This window comes from Perna viridis, chromosome 5, assembly GCF_037379345.1.
Source record: "Perna viridis isolate PV_CMFRI_1.1 ecotype Kerala chromosome 5, ASM3737934v1, whole genome shotgun sequence".
Lineage (NCBI taxonomy): Eukaryota > Metazoa > Mollusca > Bivalvia > Mytilida > Mytilidae > Perna > Perna viridis.
The window spans coordinates 6,993,639-7,007,032 of NC_142449.1; the positions used below are offsets into that span (position 1 = coordinate 6,993,639).

Below are 13,394 nucleotides of genomic sequence, written 5' to 3' on the forward strand. Positions count from 1 at the left end.
AAAACAAATCAAGAACAATTATATTTAACTTCAGGTAAACACCAAAGACAACCAAAGCAGATAATACATGTACTTAAAAACAGGTCATACATGTACTATAATGCAGATAAAACATGTACTATAATGCAGGCAGTGCATGTACTATAATGCAGGTAATACATGTACTATAATGCCAAGTAGAATAATACCATTTGATATTTATTACTATTAAAATCAGAAAAAAATTAGACCAAATATTTGAAAATAAGGGAATCAGATAATACAAAAATTATTTGGTAAATTAAATCACATCTTGAAATGTCCTTATAACCTCTGCCTCATTCATAGGAGGAGTGTTACCCAAAACTGCTTTCAATCACCTGATACAACCCTTTTTTTTTGTTATCAAAAATCCCAAAATAAAAAAAAATCAGACAAAAATATATATGAATGGGAGCTCCTTTCTGAAAAGATAGAGTACCAAAATGATTCAATGTGTTGATGAGTTGTTGTACAATCAGACAGACAGACATCAGGACACAAAAATAAATCAAAAGATGGATAAAACATACCTGACATAAATCTTTTTGGTACTCATGTGTAAGCTCGGTGATTTCTATCTGTTTAAAATGTCTCTCTTTAACAAGCTCCTTGATATTTTCCAAGTCTGATGACTTAGTGCTGATTATCACCTTGACACCAGCAGGCAACTTGGCAGGCAACCAGAACATTGGCTAAGATAATAATTGTATAATAGCACAGATTTTGATTTACTTGCTTGGCAGTGAAACTAAAATATTCATTATCCAGAAAATAAAGAACAAGTATTATTAATAGGTGAATAACTCTGAATCATTCAACAAATTCTAAACTGTAGTTTGCATAAATGTTTTAAAATGTACAGGAAGGAAAATAACTCATTTCTTGACAGGGTCTGAGTCACATACCATTTCTTGGTAAAATCTGAATTGGCTCTGACAGCCCCCTATATGTGGTACCACAAATACACACTGAACCTAGATCTACGCATTGTAAGTGATAATATGAGTGTCTGTTGATCAAAAATAGGTCAAATAAAGCTTTTCAATAGAATAATCATATCAAGGCTTGAGAAATTTTACCAGTCTATTTCAATAATTTCCTCAATCTTGATGAGAGAGGTTTTATGTTATATCTCTCACTGTTATCTATACAGATTGTGTGTATTACATCACTAAACTAAAATAAAAGTAAACAATACCAATCTCCTCTTTAGACCTATAACCACTTCTAGCTTTTATATCATTACACTATTTTATAGAAATAATTCTTGCTACAAATTTGTACAAAACATTGATTTTAGTATTAAGTGTGGGTGACTGTTATTGTAAGAAGAAGAAAAAATAAAGAATATAAATGAACAGCATTTCAATGTCCCCTGCGAAAAAAAAGTGCGGAAAACTTTATATTCGCTGAAATTTTTTAAGTCCAAAGGCCGTAACTGCCGTAAAAATAATTCAATTGTAACCAAAGTCGAACTTAATCTGTAACCTCTCATAGTAAGTCTACATACAAAATATAAAATCAATTGGTAAAAGCATTACAAAAAAAAGAGCGGAAAACTGTAAATTCACTGAAATTTTCCAAATCCAAGGACTATAATTTCTGTAAAAATCATTCAACTGTAACCGAAGTCAAATTTAATCTGTAACTCTTCATAATGAGGCCACATACCAAAAACAAACATACTTGTTTAAAGCATAAGAAAAAAAGTGTGGAAAACACGGCATGACGGACGCCCAGCATTTCCATGTCCCCTCGCAATACGTCACAGGGACAAAAATTTGTCCCGCTGCCCAAACATTTTAGAAAAGTTGGATGAGAACCTAAGAAATTTCTTTATTATGGCCTTAAATAAGCTTTTATTGTGTTTAGGAGATGACATTGATATACTGAAAGCCTATTATTTTTTGTGGTTGCTAATTTTGTGGATTCTGTCAAGTGAAGATACTCACGGTATCAATTTTTTGTGGATTCTGTCAAGTGAAGATACTCACAGTATCAATTTTTTGTGGATTCTGTCAAGTGAAGATACTCGCGGTATCAATTTTTGCAATTCAAAAAAATGATAAGCATTATATTCTGTTTAAAAAAAATTTTGCTGGTACTATCTTTCACGATTTAATGTCCACTTGGAAAATAGAGAAAGCTAGTCAGGTTACAGTATCTCTTTAGTTACTACACATGTCTTACCTTTTCAACTTTAGTTGATTTTTTTATTTTATCAACACCATCAACCACAAGAATTGGGGTTTTACCACAGGATATGATCTTTTCGAAAGTCACAACCAACTGATTAACGATATTAGCAAGTCGAAAATTTTCATCCTGTTTTTCAAACCACTTTTCATCAAAGTCCTTTTTACTGTCTGACTCAAACCCATTAATTATCTGTATAAGCATTTTCCTAACATCTGAAAACAGAATCATCCTTTTAACAATTCATAGGTTATTTGTGGGCCTTACCTTAGAAACAAGACAAACAAACTTTAACATTAAAAACCATTTGTTCCACAGGCTTCAATAAATGGTAGTATAAGGCATAAGGGTATAAGGTAAAATGGCCGCAATTCGGAAACGACCAAAGTGAAATTTGCTTATGTTAAATTCAATCTTTATTTGTAACATAAAACAGTACATCCAAATTTGAACAGAATCTGCCAAATAGTTTTCAAGTTATTGCACAAGCAATGTATGAAGTTGACTGAAACCCACCCATCCCCATATACTTCCCCAAACTAATATTAAACAATTTTCTCCTTTGGTAAATCCAGTTTAAAATGTGACAATTTAAAATTATTTTCTAAGGTCTCATTACATAAATAACATATAGTTAAGAGGGTGATAGAGCAGTCTGTGTCCCGGTGAAAATCGTTGTCAACCCAAGGTATAGCCTTGGATGACAATGTATTTTTCAACGGGGTAATAGGCAAAAAACTATCAATTAACCTCTGATAATATTAGATTATTTAATATTTTTTCAACAAGATGAGCATGAGAAACTCCCACAAGTTGAAAAAATATTAAATAATCTGTCTATCACTATTTTGCTAAGTGTATGTTTAATAAGTGCTGCGAAGTTTCCTTTTGGGACTAATTTTTTTTTTATGCGGAGTGCTACATGACGTCACGTATGTTGTGCAGCTCTGATACACATCATTTGAAAAAATTTGGTCACCTATGAAATTCGCATTTAAAATTTGTGGAATAATATTGGAATTTATTCATTCTAATCAGGTAAGTTACTGTATTTAATCATTTTCCATTGTAGTTTACAAAATAAGGCCACAAAGTAGTCATTGGTTGGTTATTTGGGTCGTCAAATATTCCTACGCTGTTGTTTGTATGTCACACAAGGATATAGAAACTAGCTTTAATTTTCATTCTCACTCTATCTGACGTGAGATTGAAAATTATTGTATAGCAAGATCAAAGGATTTTATTTTATAAAGAATATTGCCCATGTATTGAATTAATCAAAATTCAGCAAATTGACATAAAGTATAATAAACATTTTGTGTACATCAATTTGACAAAGTGTTTATTCCGATTTTGTTCAGAAACATCTAAGGCCTACTTGTGCTCTCTTCAGCTGAGCCAACAAAGTGGTAGACAACACACAAATCAGGATAATTATGTACAGTCAACTGTTTTAACCAGGTACTCAGCAGTGATGACTTTCCACATCCAGCTGGTCCCGTTATCAGGTAACTTACAGAAGTCTCTGAAACACAAGATTATTGCTAGTGTCTCTTAACCTTTAATACTTCCACCGATAACCATAAATGGAGAACACTTTTCAATTTTGTTTCATTTTAATTTTTCATATTTTAACAAAGCATATATCTATGTGTTTAGTGGTATATGATGTTTTTTGGGAATGTTTTTTATTTAGTTATCTAGTTTTTGCAGTAGACATAAGGATGTGAAAGTAAAAACACAGAAACTATAATGTTTCACAGTTATATATATATATATTATACATTTACAACAAAAATGCAAATTAAAAACCCCTGATACCAAGAACACCAATATACACATTGAATGATCATCTACAAATGCTAATTCTACACATTTCTTAGTAATAAATACATAATTTCCATGACAGTTCTCATATTTTCTTATCCATCTCTAAATTTGTGTATTCATATTGATAAGAATATTTTAGAACTAAAAGTTGCAGGCAAAGTAAAGAATTAAACTAATAAAAAGGTACTGGACAGTCTTCTTTCACTTTTAGATGTGTAAATACCTCCCTTTTAGACAGTGGAAAAATTGCTGATACAATGTAACTTGAATATACTGAACCCTTTTGGACTGTACCATTGTCTGGTTTTGTCAGGTGTGTGGGGTCTTCATGGTTAAAATACATTTAAATTCATTTGAAGGGACTTTAAAAATTGTCTGGTTTAGACAAAATTTTGGTTTATTCAGGGTTTGGTTTAGATGTACATATCTCAATGATGTACGTTGGGATTTTTATGATTGTATCAAAGATGTACCTAGTGATTTCATGATTGTAACAAGATGTACCTAGGGATTTCATTATTGTAACAGAGATGTACCTAGGTATTTCATGATTGTAACTCTCTCTGCAGATTAAACTAATAGCCTGTATATGCTACATTGTTTTTGTTTTAATTCTAAATGCATCAGGAAAGAAATAGATTAAGACAAAAAAAATTACCACAATTTGTTACACACTCAAGGATTGATGGACGGACTTGCCTATCACTATTGAACATTCATCACTATACAATTTAAAAAAAAACAAAAATTTGTTGTTATAACTAAATTTATGTTACTATTGTGAGTTTTTGTTCCTGAATTTATGTTACTAGTGAGTTGATGTACATAAATTAATGTCACTAGAGAGTTTTTGTACCTGAATTTATGCTACTAGCGAGTTGTTGTACATGAATTTATGTTACTTACATGTTGTTTCTGAATTTATGTTACTAGTGAGTTGTTGTACCTGAATTTATGCTACTAGCGAGTTGTTGTACATGAATTTATGTTACTTACATGTTGTTTCTGAATTTATGTTACTAGTGAGTTGTTGTACCTGAATTTATGTTCCTATAGTGAGATGTTGTACATGAATTTATGTTACTAGTGAGTTGTTGTACCTGAATTCATGTTACTAGCAAGTTGTTGTTCCTGAATTTATGTTACTGGTGAATTGTACATTAATTTATGTTACTAGTGAGTTTTTGTACCTGAATTTATGTTACTATTGAGTTGTTGCTCCAGAATTTATGTTACTATTGAGTTGTTGCTCCAGAATTTATGTTACTACATCAAATTTTTTTGTACCTGAATTTATGTTACTAACACGTTTTTGTTACTGAATGTATGTTACTATACCAAGTTTTTGTACCTAAATTTATGTTATTAGTGAGTTGATATACCTGCATTTATGTTTATATAGTGAGTTGCTATACCTGAATTTATGTTACTAGTGAGTTGTTGTAAAATATCATCATTTCCAACATATAATAAGCTTCTACTGGAAAGGAATGCATCATGTTCAGCTTTGATTCGACTGAACTTAGATTCTGGTTTGGAATCTTTTAATAACACTTCATTTAAATGTTTCCATATGGCATTAAACATCAATTCAGCACCCTAGAACATAAATTACCAGACACAATTAATGTATAATGAATTGATTTCTGAATTAAAAAAGATGTAAATTTGCTAGGATACCTTTGTTTTGCCCAAAATGTGAACCTTTACTTGATCTTTATATCAAATATCAAGTGGCTGTAAATTGCTGTTGATGAAAAAGTGTGACCAAAAAATTTACCCTTACCATGAATGCTTAAAAAAACCACAAAATACCAACAGAGCTTTCTAGCATAAAAAATGTTAGATGATTTATCTGGAATAGATAAGCACCCATATTGTAAAGATATACCACCAAAACAGCAAATTTTGATAAATATCAAAACTTTGATAACATCCACATCTTTAAGCTATGTACATACATTCAGCAAAGTGAAAATGTCAAAGCATATGAACTACACAAGGAATTATTCTGAAAATCTTTGCCCTCCAAGATGTTGTATTACAAGGATGTACCCTTAAATTTAGTTCAACTATTGTCCAAGTGATCATATATTGGTACATACAAAATCAATAATAGCCAAAGTCAAAGAAGCCAAACACTGAATATGGACGCATGCATTTCACAAAAATTTTCCTAAAAAACTTCTCTTGTGATGGAGATACAGATAATAAAAATCTGCATATCACCATTTGTAATACAATGTCCATTATTCATTGATAGTAATCTTAAAAGTGAGTTGATTCAATGTTTAAAAACAAAACAAAACAAAACAAAAAAAAACATACAGAAAAAAATCCAAACCATGATAATTCATTCATATACAAAGTTCCAGGAAAGTAAATGCTTCAAAGCATAAACATTGTAGAAGTTATAGTGATTAGATATGAGCCAAGATATGCAAGTACACAAAAGTGCCAAAACTCAACTACCAGTATCCCAAAAACAGAAATTGTCATAAAATCAAAACCCTCATAATATGTATATCTTCAATTCCTTTACAAACACCCAGAAGAATGAAAATCCATGACATTTAAACTTCAGAAGGAGTTATCTGGAATAGGTATAGATAATTATGCATATGTTTAATCCATGTATATAAACATTTAATCTTTCTGGTATATAAACTGTAGGAGGAAGTACATGTATATTGAAAACAAAAGTTAACATTATATGAGTTCCATGTAAAACTGTGTTATGTTTATGTGATTATATTAGACTTACTGTAGCTGGGTCTTTGTAATTCATATGTACTCCCAGGGTCTGGAAAGACAAATGAGAATAAACAGCTTCAGGACATGACATGACTGTCTTCCATTATATTAATTGATATGAAATTAGGGGTGTTGCACATGATCCACTTTCTAATTTTTGGTGGAATCAAGATACCTTACTTCTCTTTGGTTTTCTGGTCTTTTTTAATTTTTTCATGTTAATTTTTTTCCTGTCAAACTCTTTAGCTTATCTTTGTTCCTTGTCAATTGAATATTTAACCAAACCAGCAACAAAACACTTTTATTTTATGAATATTAATTTTGAAAGCTCCGAAGCTTAAGGTGTATCTAATTGTGAAAGCTTGGAAGCTTAAGGTGTATCTAATTGTGAAAGCTCCGAAGCTTAAGGTGTACCTAATTGTGACTGAAAATATTCTTAACTGTTTACAATGTAAAAATATCACAGCATTTAATTAGAATTGTCATGAAAATTAAAATTATTCTAAGAATTTTAAAAGTATTAGCTAAGCTATAGATGCTCAGTACTGGTCATTTACTTTTAAATGTAAAAACATTGTTAAAATATACATTTCTTTGAAAATTAAATTTGAATTTTGAATGACCCATTGAAATTTTGGAAATTGGTCTCCAATATTCTATATAAAATAGCTAATATTAAAAATATAACATTATATTAAGGTGTGAAAGGGGAGATCTCTAGTGATTTTAGTTGAAAAGGGAGATAACTCATATCCAATAAAAATTGTACAAAGATTACAAAGTATAGCAAAACATGTAAATGTTCACACTACTGTTATGTGAAAGGTTTCTTGAGTAGTTTACTGATGTAGTGTGCTCCATACAAATGCAAACATATTTTTATTGAAACAAAAAGATTGAGTGTGGTAATCTGTCTATAAAGCAGTGAAGTTATGAACATATCAAGTCACAATGTGATAAGTTACATGTACCTTTTCTGGATACTAAATATAGATGTTAACTGTTTTAATAGAACACAAAACCAACAATACACACACGTGTGAGAATATGAAGTGTGTTTTATCATTAATTCCATTACCATACAATGAAACCTAAAGCTAATCTAAGTTTATATGATGTATATATTCAGGTATCAAGAGTGAATTTCTCTGAAGGGTCACAAGTAAGAAGATAGAGGAATAATAAGCTACTAACTACTTTTAGTAATTTCACCAACAGTTTCAAAATACCACTGTAAAAATATGGCTATAATTACAAAGAATCTACATGCTTTTTAACAATTGAGACAAAATTCCTTTCTTCAAAAAGGAAGACCTCTGCATTTATTTTAATGATTTTGTGTTCTATATGAGGTTACATGTCTGCACATTTTTTTTTTAAATCAATTTTATGTTTTACTAGTAGTGATTTCATTTAACAGATTTTGACAGAAAAGTGCAAGGCCAATTCTGTCAATACACATACTGTTAATCTGCATCTATTGGAATACATGTTCTAATTATACCAATCAAGTTAACCCTGTGCCCCATGTTTTTTACTTATGTAGGTAACTTAAACATGTTTTTACCTGTTTCTCAGTTTTTTTTACTCTTCTTTTCAAATCATCCATCAGTTGTATAGATAGATCACTTTCAGCTGAATATTTGAATACCTGTTTTTTATCCCCTTTATTTATGCCATCCTGTCTTTTCACATCATCATGTGCCTAAAGTAAATAATTGTGATCGTTACATGTGTTAAGAGAAAATAAACATGAAAAAATATTCTGAGCATGCTTATAAAGGACTTAAATCATGTGAAACACTAAAGTCATATAATCTCCCCTTGTAGTGACCTGATATTCATGATATCCACATAAAATGCCAACACAGTACACTCTGCAGAGAAGTTATTGATAGTTATGGTTGTTCACAGGGTTCTCAATGCAGAAAAATTAACCATCGAGGAAATTTTTTAAAAGCAAAATTTTGCCAATGATGGTTGCACTTGAGATATACAGTAACAATTACCATTTTTTTTATTTTTGGGCTTTGTAAGAGATTAATCAAGGGAACCAAGATTCTGGAGGAAATCAAAAGAATGAAATCCAAGAACAAAGATTGGACAAGAAAACAGACAAACACTACAAAGAACATGAAATAACTAAAATAACACATACAAAGTAACTAAGTAAATAAGCAACTCAGACTCAGCTAAAAACTGAGAGCATGGACCAGGTGTACTGGTAGGGTGAGCATCCTCTGTTTTTCTAGAAACACCTGCTGAGTTGCTCATAAAAAGTCAAGTCCACGGTAGATGAAAGAGGAAATGAAAACTATGACACACTGAACAAATAAGTCTTCATGGTGCAGATAGATACACTGTATCTATCTACAAGTTCAAAAAGCAACCATAAAACTCCTGTTCCAGAAGCCTAACTGCAAGAAGTCTGCAGAGATGCAAAGTCCGCATAGAATGGCAAGCTCTGGCATAATGTATAAGTTGTTATATGAAAACTCAATACGCAGGTGCTGAAGGGATGTTGCCACAGATGAAAGGAAATTTGAATGAAAAGTCATTGTGTTTGTTGTAAAATTTTGTCAATATTTTTTCTTTACCATCAATCTCTAAGTGTAGGTCAAGATATGAGGCTGACTTCACAGTGTCTGTAGTATCCGTTATCTCAAGTTCTTTGGGGTAGATGAAATGAATTTTTAGATCTAGCTAAATAATGTTCCTTCTATTGGATCAGGTCAGCTATGAAGTCAGCCTCATAGACCTGAAGGAGCAGGTTAGCAAGTAGAGGAGCACAATTCGTGTCCATTGAAATACCAACCATTTTTTTAAAAATGCATCCACTACACTGGACAAATATGTTGTCGATTAAAAATTCCAGCATTTTATAAACATCTCCTCCTGTATATTTGGAAGATGATTTGGAATTGTTCTGTACAAAGTATGAGGAATCTCTACCAAGAACTATATATTTGTTTCTAGGTGTACTGTCTTTTTTGGAGTAACAACAATGTATATAATATTTTTGAGTCAGTATTTTAACTAAGTATGGGAAATAGAATTATAAAGAGTTGAAAAATAATAGGTTTTAATGCTATTATATTCTGATATAATAATCTTGAAATGAGGGTTTCCAGATAATCTGGAAAATGATATTTGATTAAGTGCATTCTTCCTCAACTCTTTCCTGGTCTCTGTAATTTTCAATATTAATACTGAAATTTTTGGAATTGAAAAATTATCAAGTACATGTAATTGTTATACTCTAGTCTTTAAAATTTTGATTGGCTCCATGGATATTTAGTTACATCTGATTGATACATGTACTTCCCATAAAATTAATTGGTTTTAATTCAACCATGGCAGAGAATATTTTAACTGTCACGGCTAGCCATTATAAAACAGCTCATTGAGAACCCTGAATGCATGAGAGATCAATAATTTTGTTATCAGGATGCTCTAACCACTGTAAAAACAGCATACTAAATTAATTTGAATATTACCTATAATTTAAATACAACAGAAGTTATACCTTATCTCTAAAACAGATGATTCCTGGCAAATCACCTGGGTTATTCAGATGTCCATGTAAGAACTCCAACTCTGTAACACTTTTGTCTCTAAATTTATCAAGCCATGGATAATTCCCAACTGCATTGTCGAAGTTTTCCTGTAAAGCTTTGTCGTCTGCTCCAAACCAACCATACCTCTGTGAGAATCAAAGAAAATAAAATTGAATTAAAAAATATATATGCATTCTGTGGAAACAAAATAAAATATCTGAATTTTTCTGAGATACAAAATCTCCACAAGTTTGATATTTGTTACTCATCATCTTCAATCCACTACTAGCACTAAATCAAATGATAGGAATTTAAAATATACCTGTCTCGTTTGTGCCTAGGTGTAGTTCTCACTGACAATTCTAGCTGACAAATTTTTCGTCTTCTGTCTCGTTTGTGCCCAGATAGCTGATATATAAAACGAGCTATCAAACAACAATTTTCATTGAGGAATAAAATTTTGGTCAGAAGTTTGGTGAGCAGATTGGCGAGAATTCCTTCAGTCTTCAAAATGGCAAGATCTACTCTCTGACCAATATAATACATTGTTCTATCAAATTTCTATTTCTATTTCCCCATCATTTTTTACTGAACAACAGAGATAACACTTTCTAAAACCTATGCATGTATTTTTTTTTTTTCGTGCCCTGCTTGTTAATGCACATTTAGCATACAATTTGACTATTTTATACTACAGCCATATTGCACAGTCATTTGCCATGAATGAGTTCGCAAAATGGCCACATCGTGAAGACTCATAGACCCTGCCCACCACTATTTTGTCCAAAGTCCTAATTAACACAGATTTTTCCCAGCACTGTTCTTAACTTAGAATCACCTAGCAGGTACTTGAATTTTGATTATTCCCCTTTGGTAAACAAAAATATTGTCTGCTTGGCAACATGGCTCGGCATGGAAAGTAATTGACAAAGGAGCAAAAAGAAATCATAGTAACCATGTCAAATGATGGATTTTCCAGTTATAAAATTGCTCAAGCAACCAAACTGAATAGCAGAACAATTCAAATAATTCTCAAGTGGTGGAGAAAAAGAGGAGATATCAAATTTACCTCGAAGTGGAGGACCTATATAATGTAGGAAGATGACACCGAGGGACTACAGGATTATGTTTTGGTCAGTAAAGTCCAATCGTAGACAAACGATAAAAGAACTTGCTGTGAAATTTAATGCTAGAACTGGATGTGACTTGTCTATCAGAACTGTTTAGGGGTACAAACGCCAGATCCTTTCCAAGAAAACCACAATATCTGCTGTAAAACATGAGAAACGGAGGTGCTTTTCACAAGAAAAACTTCACTGGACAGTTCAAAATCACTGGTCTGCAATCATTTTTAGTGATGAAACAAAGATAATGATGGGAAAAAACTTAAATCTACCAAAAGATTATGCCCAGAAAGTGTTGGTGCTCGTGATGACTGGGAGACTAATTGCCATGCATTAATGATGTTTTGAGGCTGTTTAACTTGCTATTGAGTGGGGACTCTTACACCTGTCCAAGGAAACATAAATAGCGAGAAGTATATATCTGTTCTTGATGATTGTTTGTGGCCTGTTGTTGCTCCGCACTTCTCAAATCGTTGATGGACTTTTCAAGAAGACAATACACCTTGCCACGTCTCCTTGCAGTCAAATCAATGGAAGCAGGAAAACTATTGAAATACTTTATCATGGCCACCTCAAAGTCCAGATATCAATATTATTGAAAATGTGTGGAAGGTGGTTAAAACTCAAGTTCAAAGAAGGGTAAATGAAATTTATAACACTGCAAACTTGGAAAGAGTGGTTCTTGACATTTGGAATCTACCTTTGCACTACATTAGAAGCCTTTACACAAGTTTGCCCAAGAGAGCACAGACTGTATTACGTTCACATGGACATATAATGATATATGAAGTACTAATGCTTTCATGTAAGTACATTTAAGCTTTTACAAAAGAAATATGCATGGTATTGTTGTGGTTTTATTATCCAGATAGTTTGAAGACAGCCATTTTTTGAACTCATTCATGGCAAACGATTGTGGTGTAGATTATATAACTATACATACCTGTCCAAAAAATCCAACAAACATGTCAGATCTATCAAGTTCTCGTAAACAGATGTTAATTACTTGAGCACTACTAGAGGCTTCTGATGTTATACCCCATCTCATATCAACTGCAACGAATTGGACTCCACGTGAGCTACAGAGATGGCGAATTCTTGGAAAGTATTGCCTTGTCAGCTCTTCTCTTTCATCCTCCATCCCTCCAAACGGCGACGAAAAGAATATGCGACATGTTCTCCTATCTTTAAGTTTTTTTCTGAAACTTGCCATCTTATGAGTTAAACAAACCAAACATTTATATATAACTATTTAACTCCATGAAAAAAACATGCATAAATTCAAGTTTTTGATAATGCGTCCATCGATACCCGAAAAATGAAAGTGCCTAAAACTATGATCTCGTAAACCTGACATCGGTTCTAATAATTTTTTTTTATAATACTCGTAGTAGATAGGTCATACAGTAAGCAAGCAAATAAATTTAAAATAAGTTGTTACTTTCCGTCTTTTAACTGACGAATTAAAATACATTTCTATTCTACAAATGTTTTTTTTTTTTCAAATTGATATAATTACCTGTCGGAATAACGTGAATGAATTTACTCGCCACTTATACCACACAGTTTACAAGGATCGCCCTAGTTCTAGGAACAAACGCACACATTTTTCGCTCACTTCTCTTATTTTTTTATCATTAAAATCTTTAAGTACCAGTTCACATAAAATTCAGACATCGCCAGAAGTAAAGTACTTCATAGTGAAGAAAAACCCATCAAACAAATGATGCTCTTTCATTCTACATATGCTAGCTATACTTTCACAAAACGATAATCATTTCTGCATTCGGATCTGCACTTTTAGAAAATCATACATTCATCTCCCACTAAAATCAACCAAATGAAACAAATTCAAGAACCTTAACTCTTGCAAAGTGCCAATTTTAAGCACAATCTATGTAATTTTTATCTC

The 13,394-nt window shown here is 31.9% G+C and overlaps 1 protein-coding gene across 2 annotated transcripts in view; it reads right to left on the minus strand.

Annotated features, from left to right (window-relative positions):
* Positions 1–12,953, minus strand: part of LOC148615768 (TPR repeat-containing protein DDB_G0287407-like) — a 45,526-nt gene extending 32,573 nt beyond the window's left edge. The window contains exons 1-8 of one of the 2 annotated variants that reach the window (XM_088582344.1): positions 12,426–12,948; positions 10,328–10,504; positions 8,369–8,506; positions 6,812–6,850; positions 5,463–5,646; positions 3,596–3,742; positions 2,212–2,432; positions 552–713 (exon numbers count right to left, since the gene is read on the minus strand). In XM_088582344.1, the coding sequence (XP_088438470.1) occupies positions 552–713; positions 2,212–2,432; positions 3,596–3,742; positions 5,463–5,646; positions 6,812–6,850; positions 8,369–8,506; positions 10,328–10,504; positions 12,426–12,695 (1,338 nt within the window). In that variant the 5' untranslated portion in view covers positions 12,696–12,948. Of the gene's footprint in view, positions 1–551; positions 714–2,211; positions 2,433–3,595; positions 3,743–5,462; positions 5,647–6,811; positions 6,851–8,368; positions 8,507–10,327; positions 10,505–12,425 lie in introns of both variants that reach the window. The other variant, XM_088582345.1, reaches the window with a different exon arrangement.
* Positions 12,954–13,394: the final 441 nt, after the last annotated feature.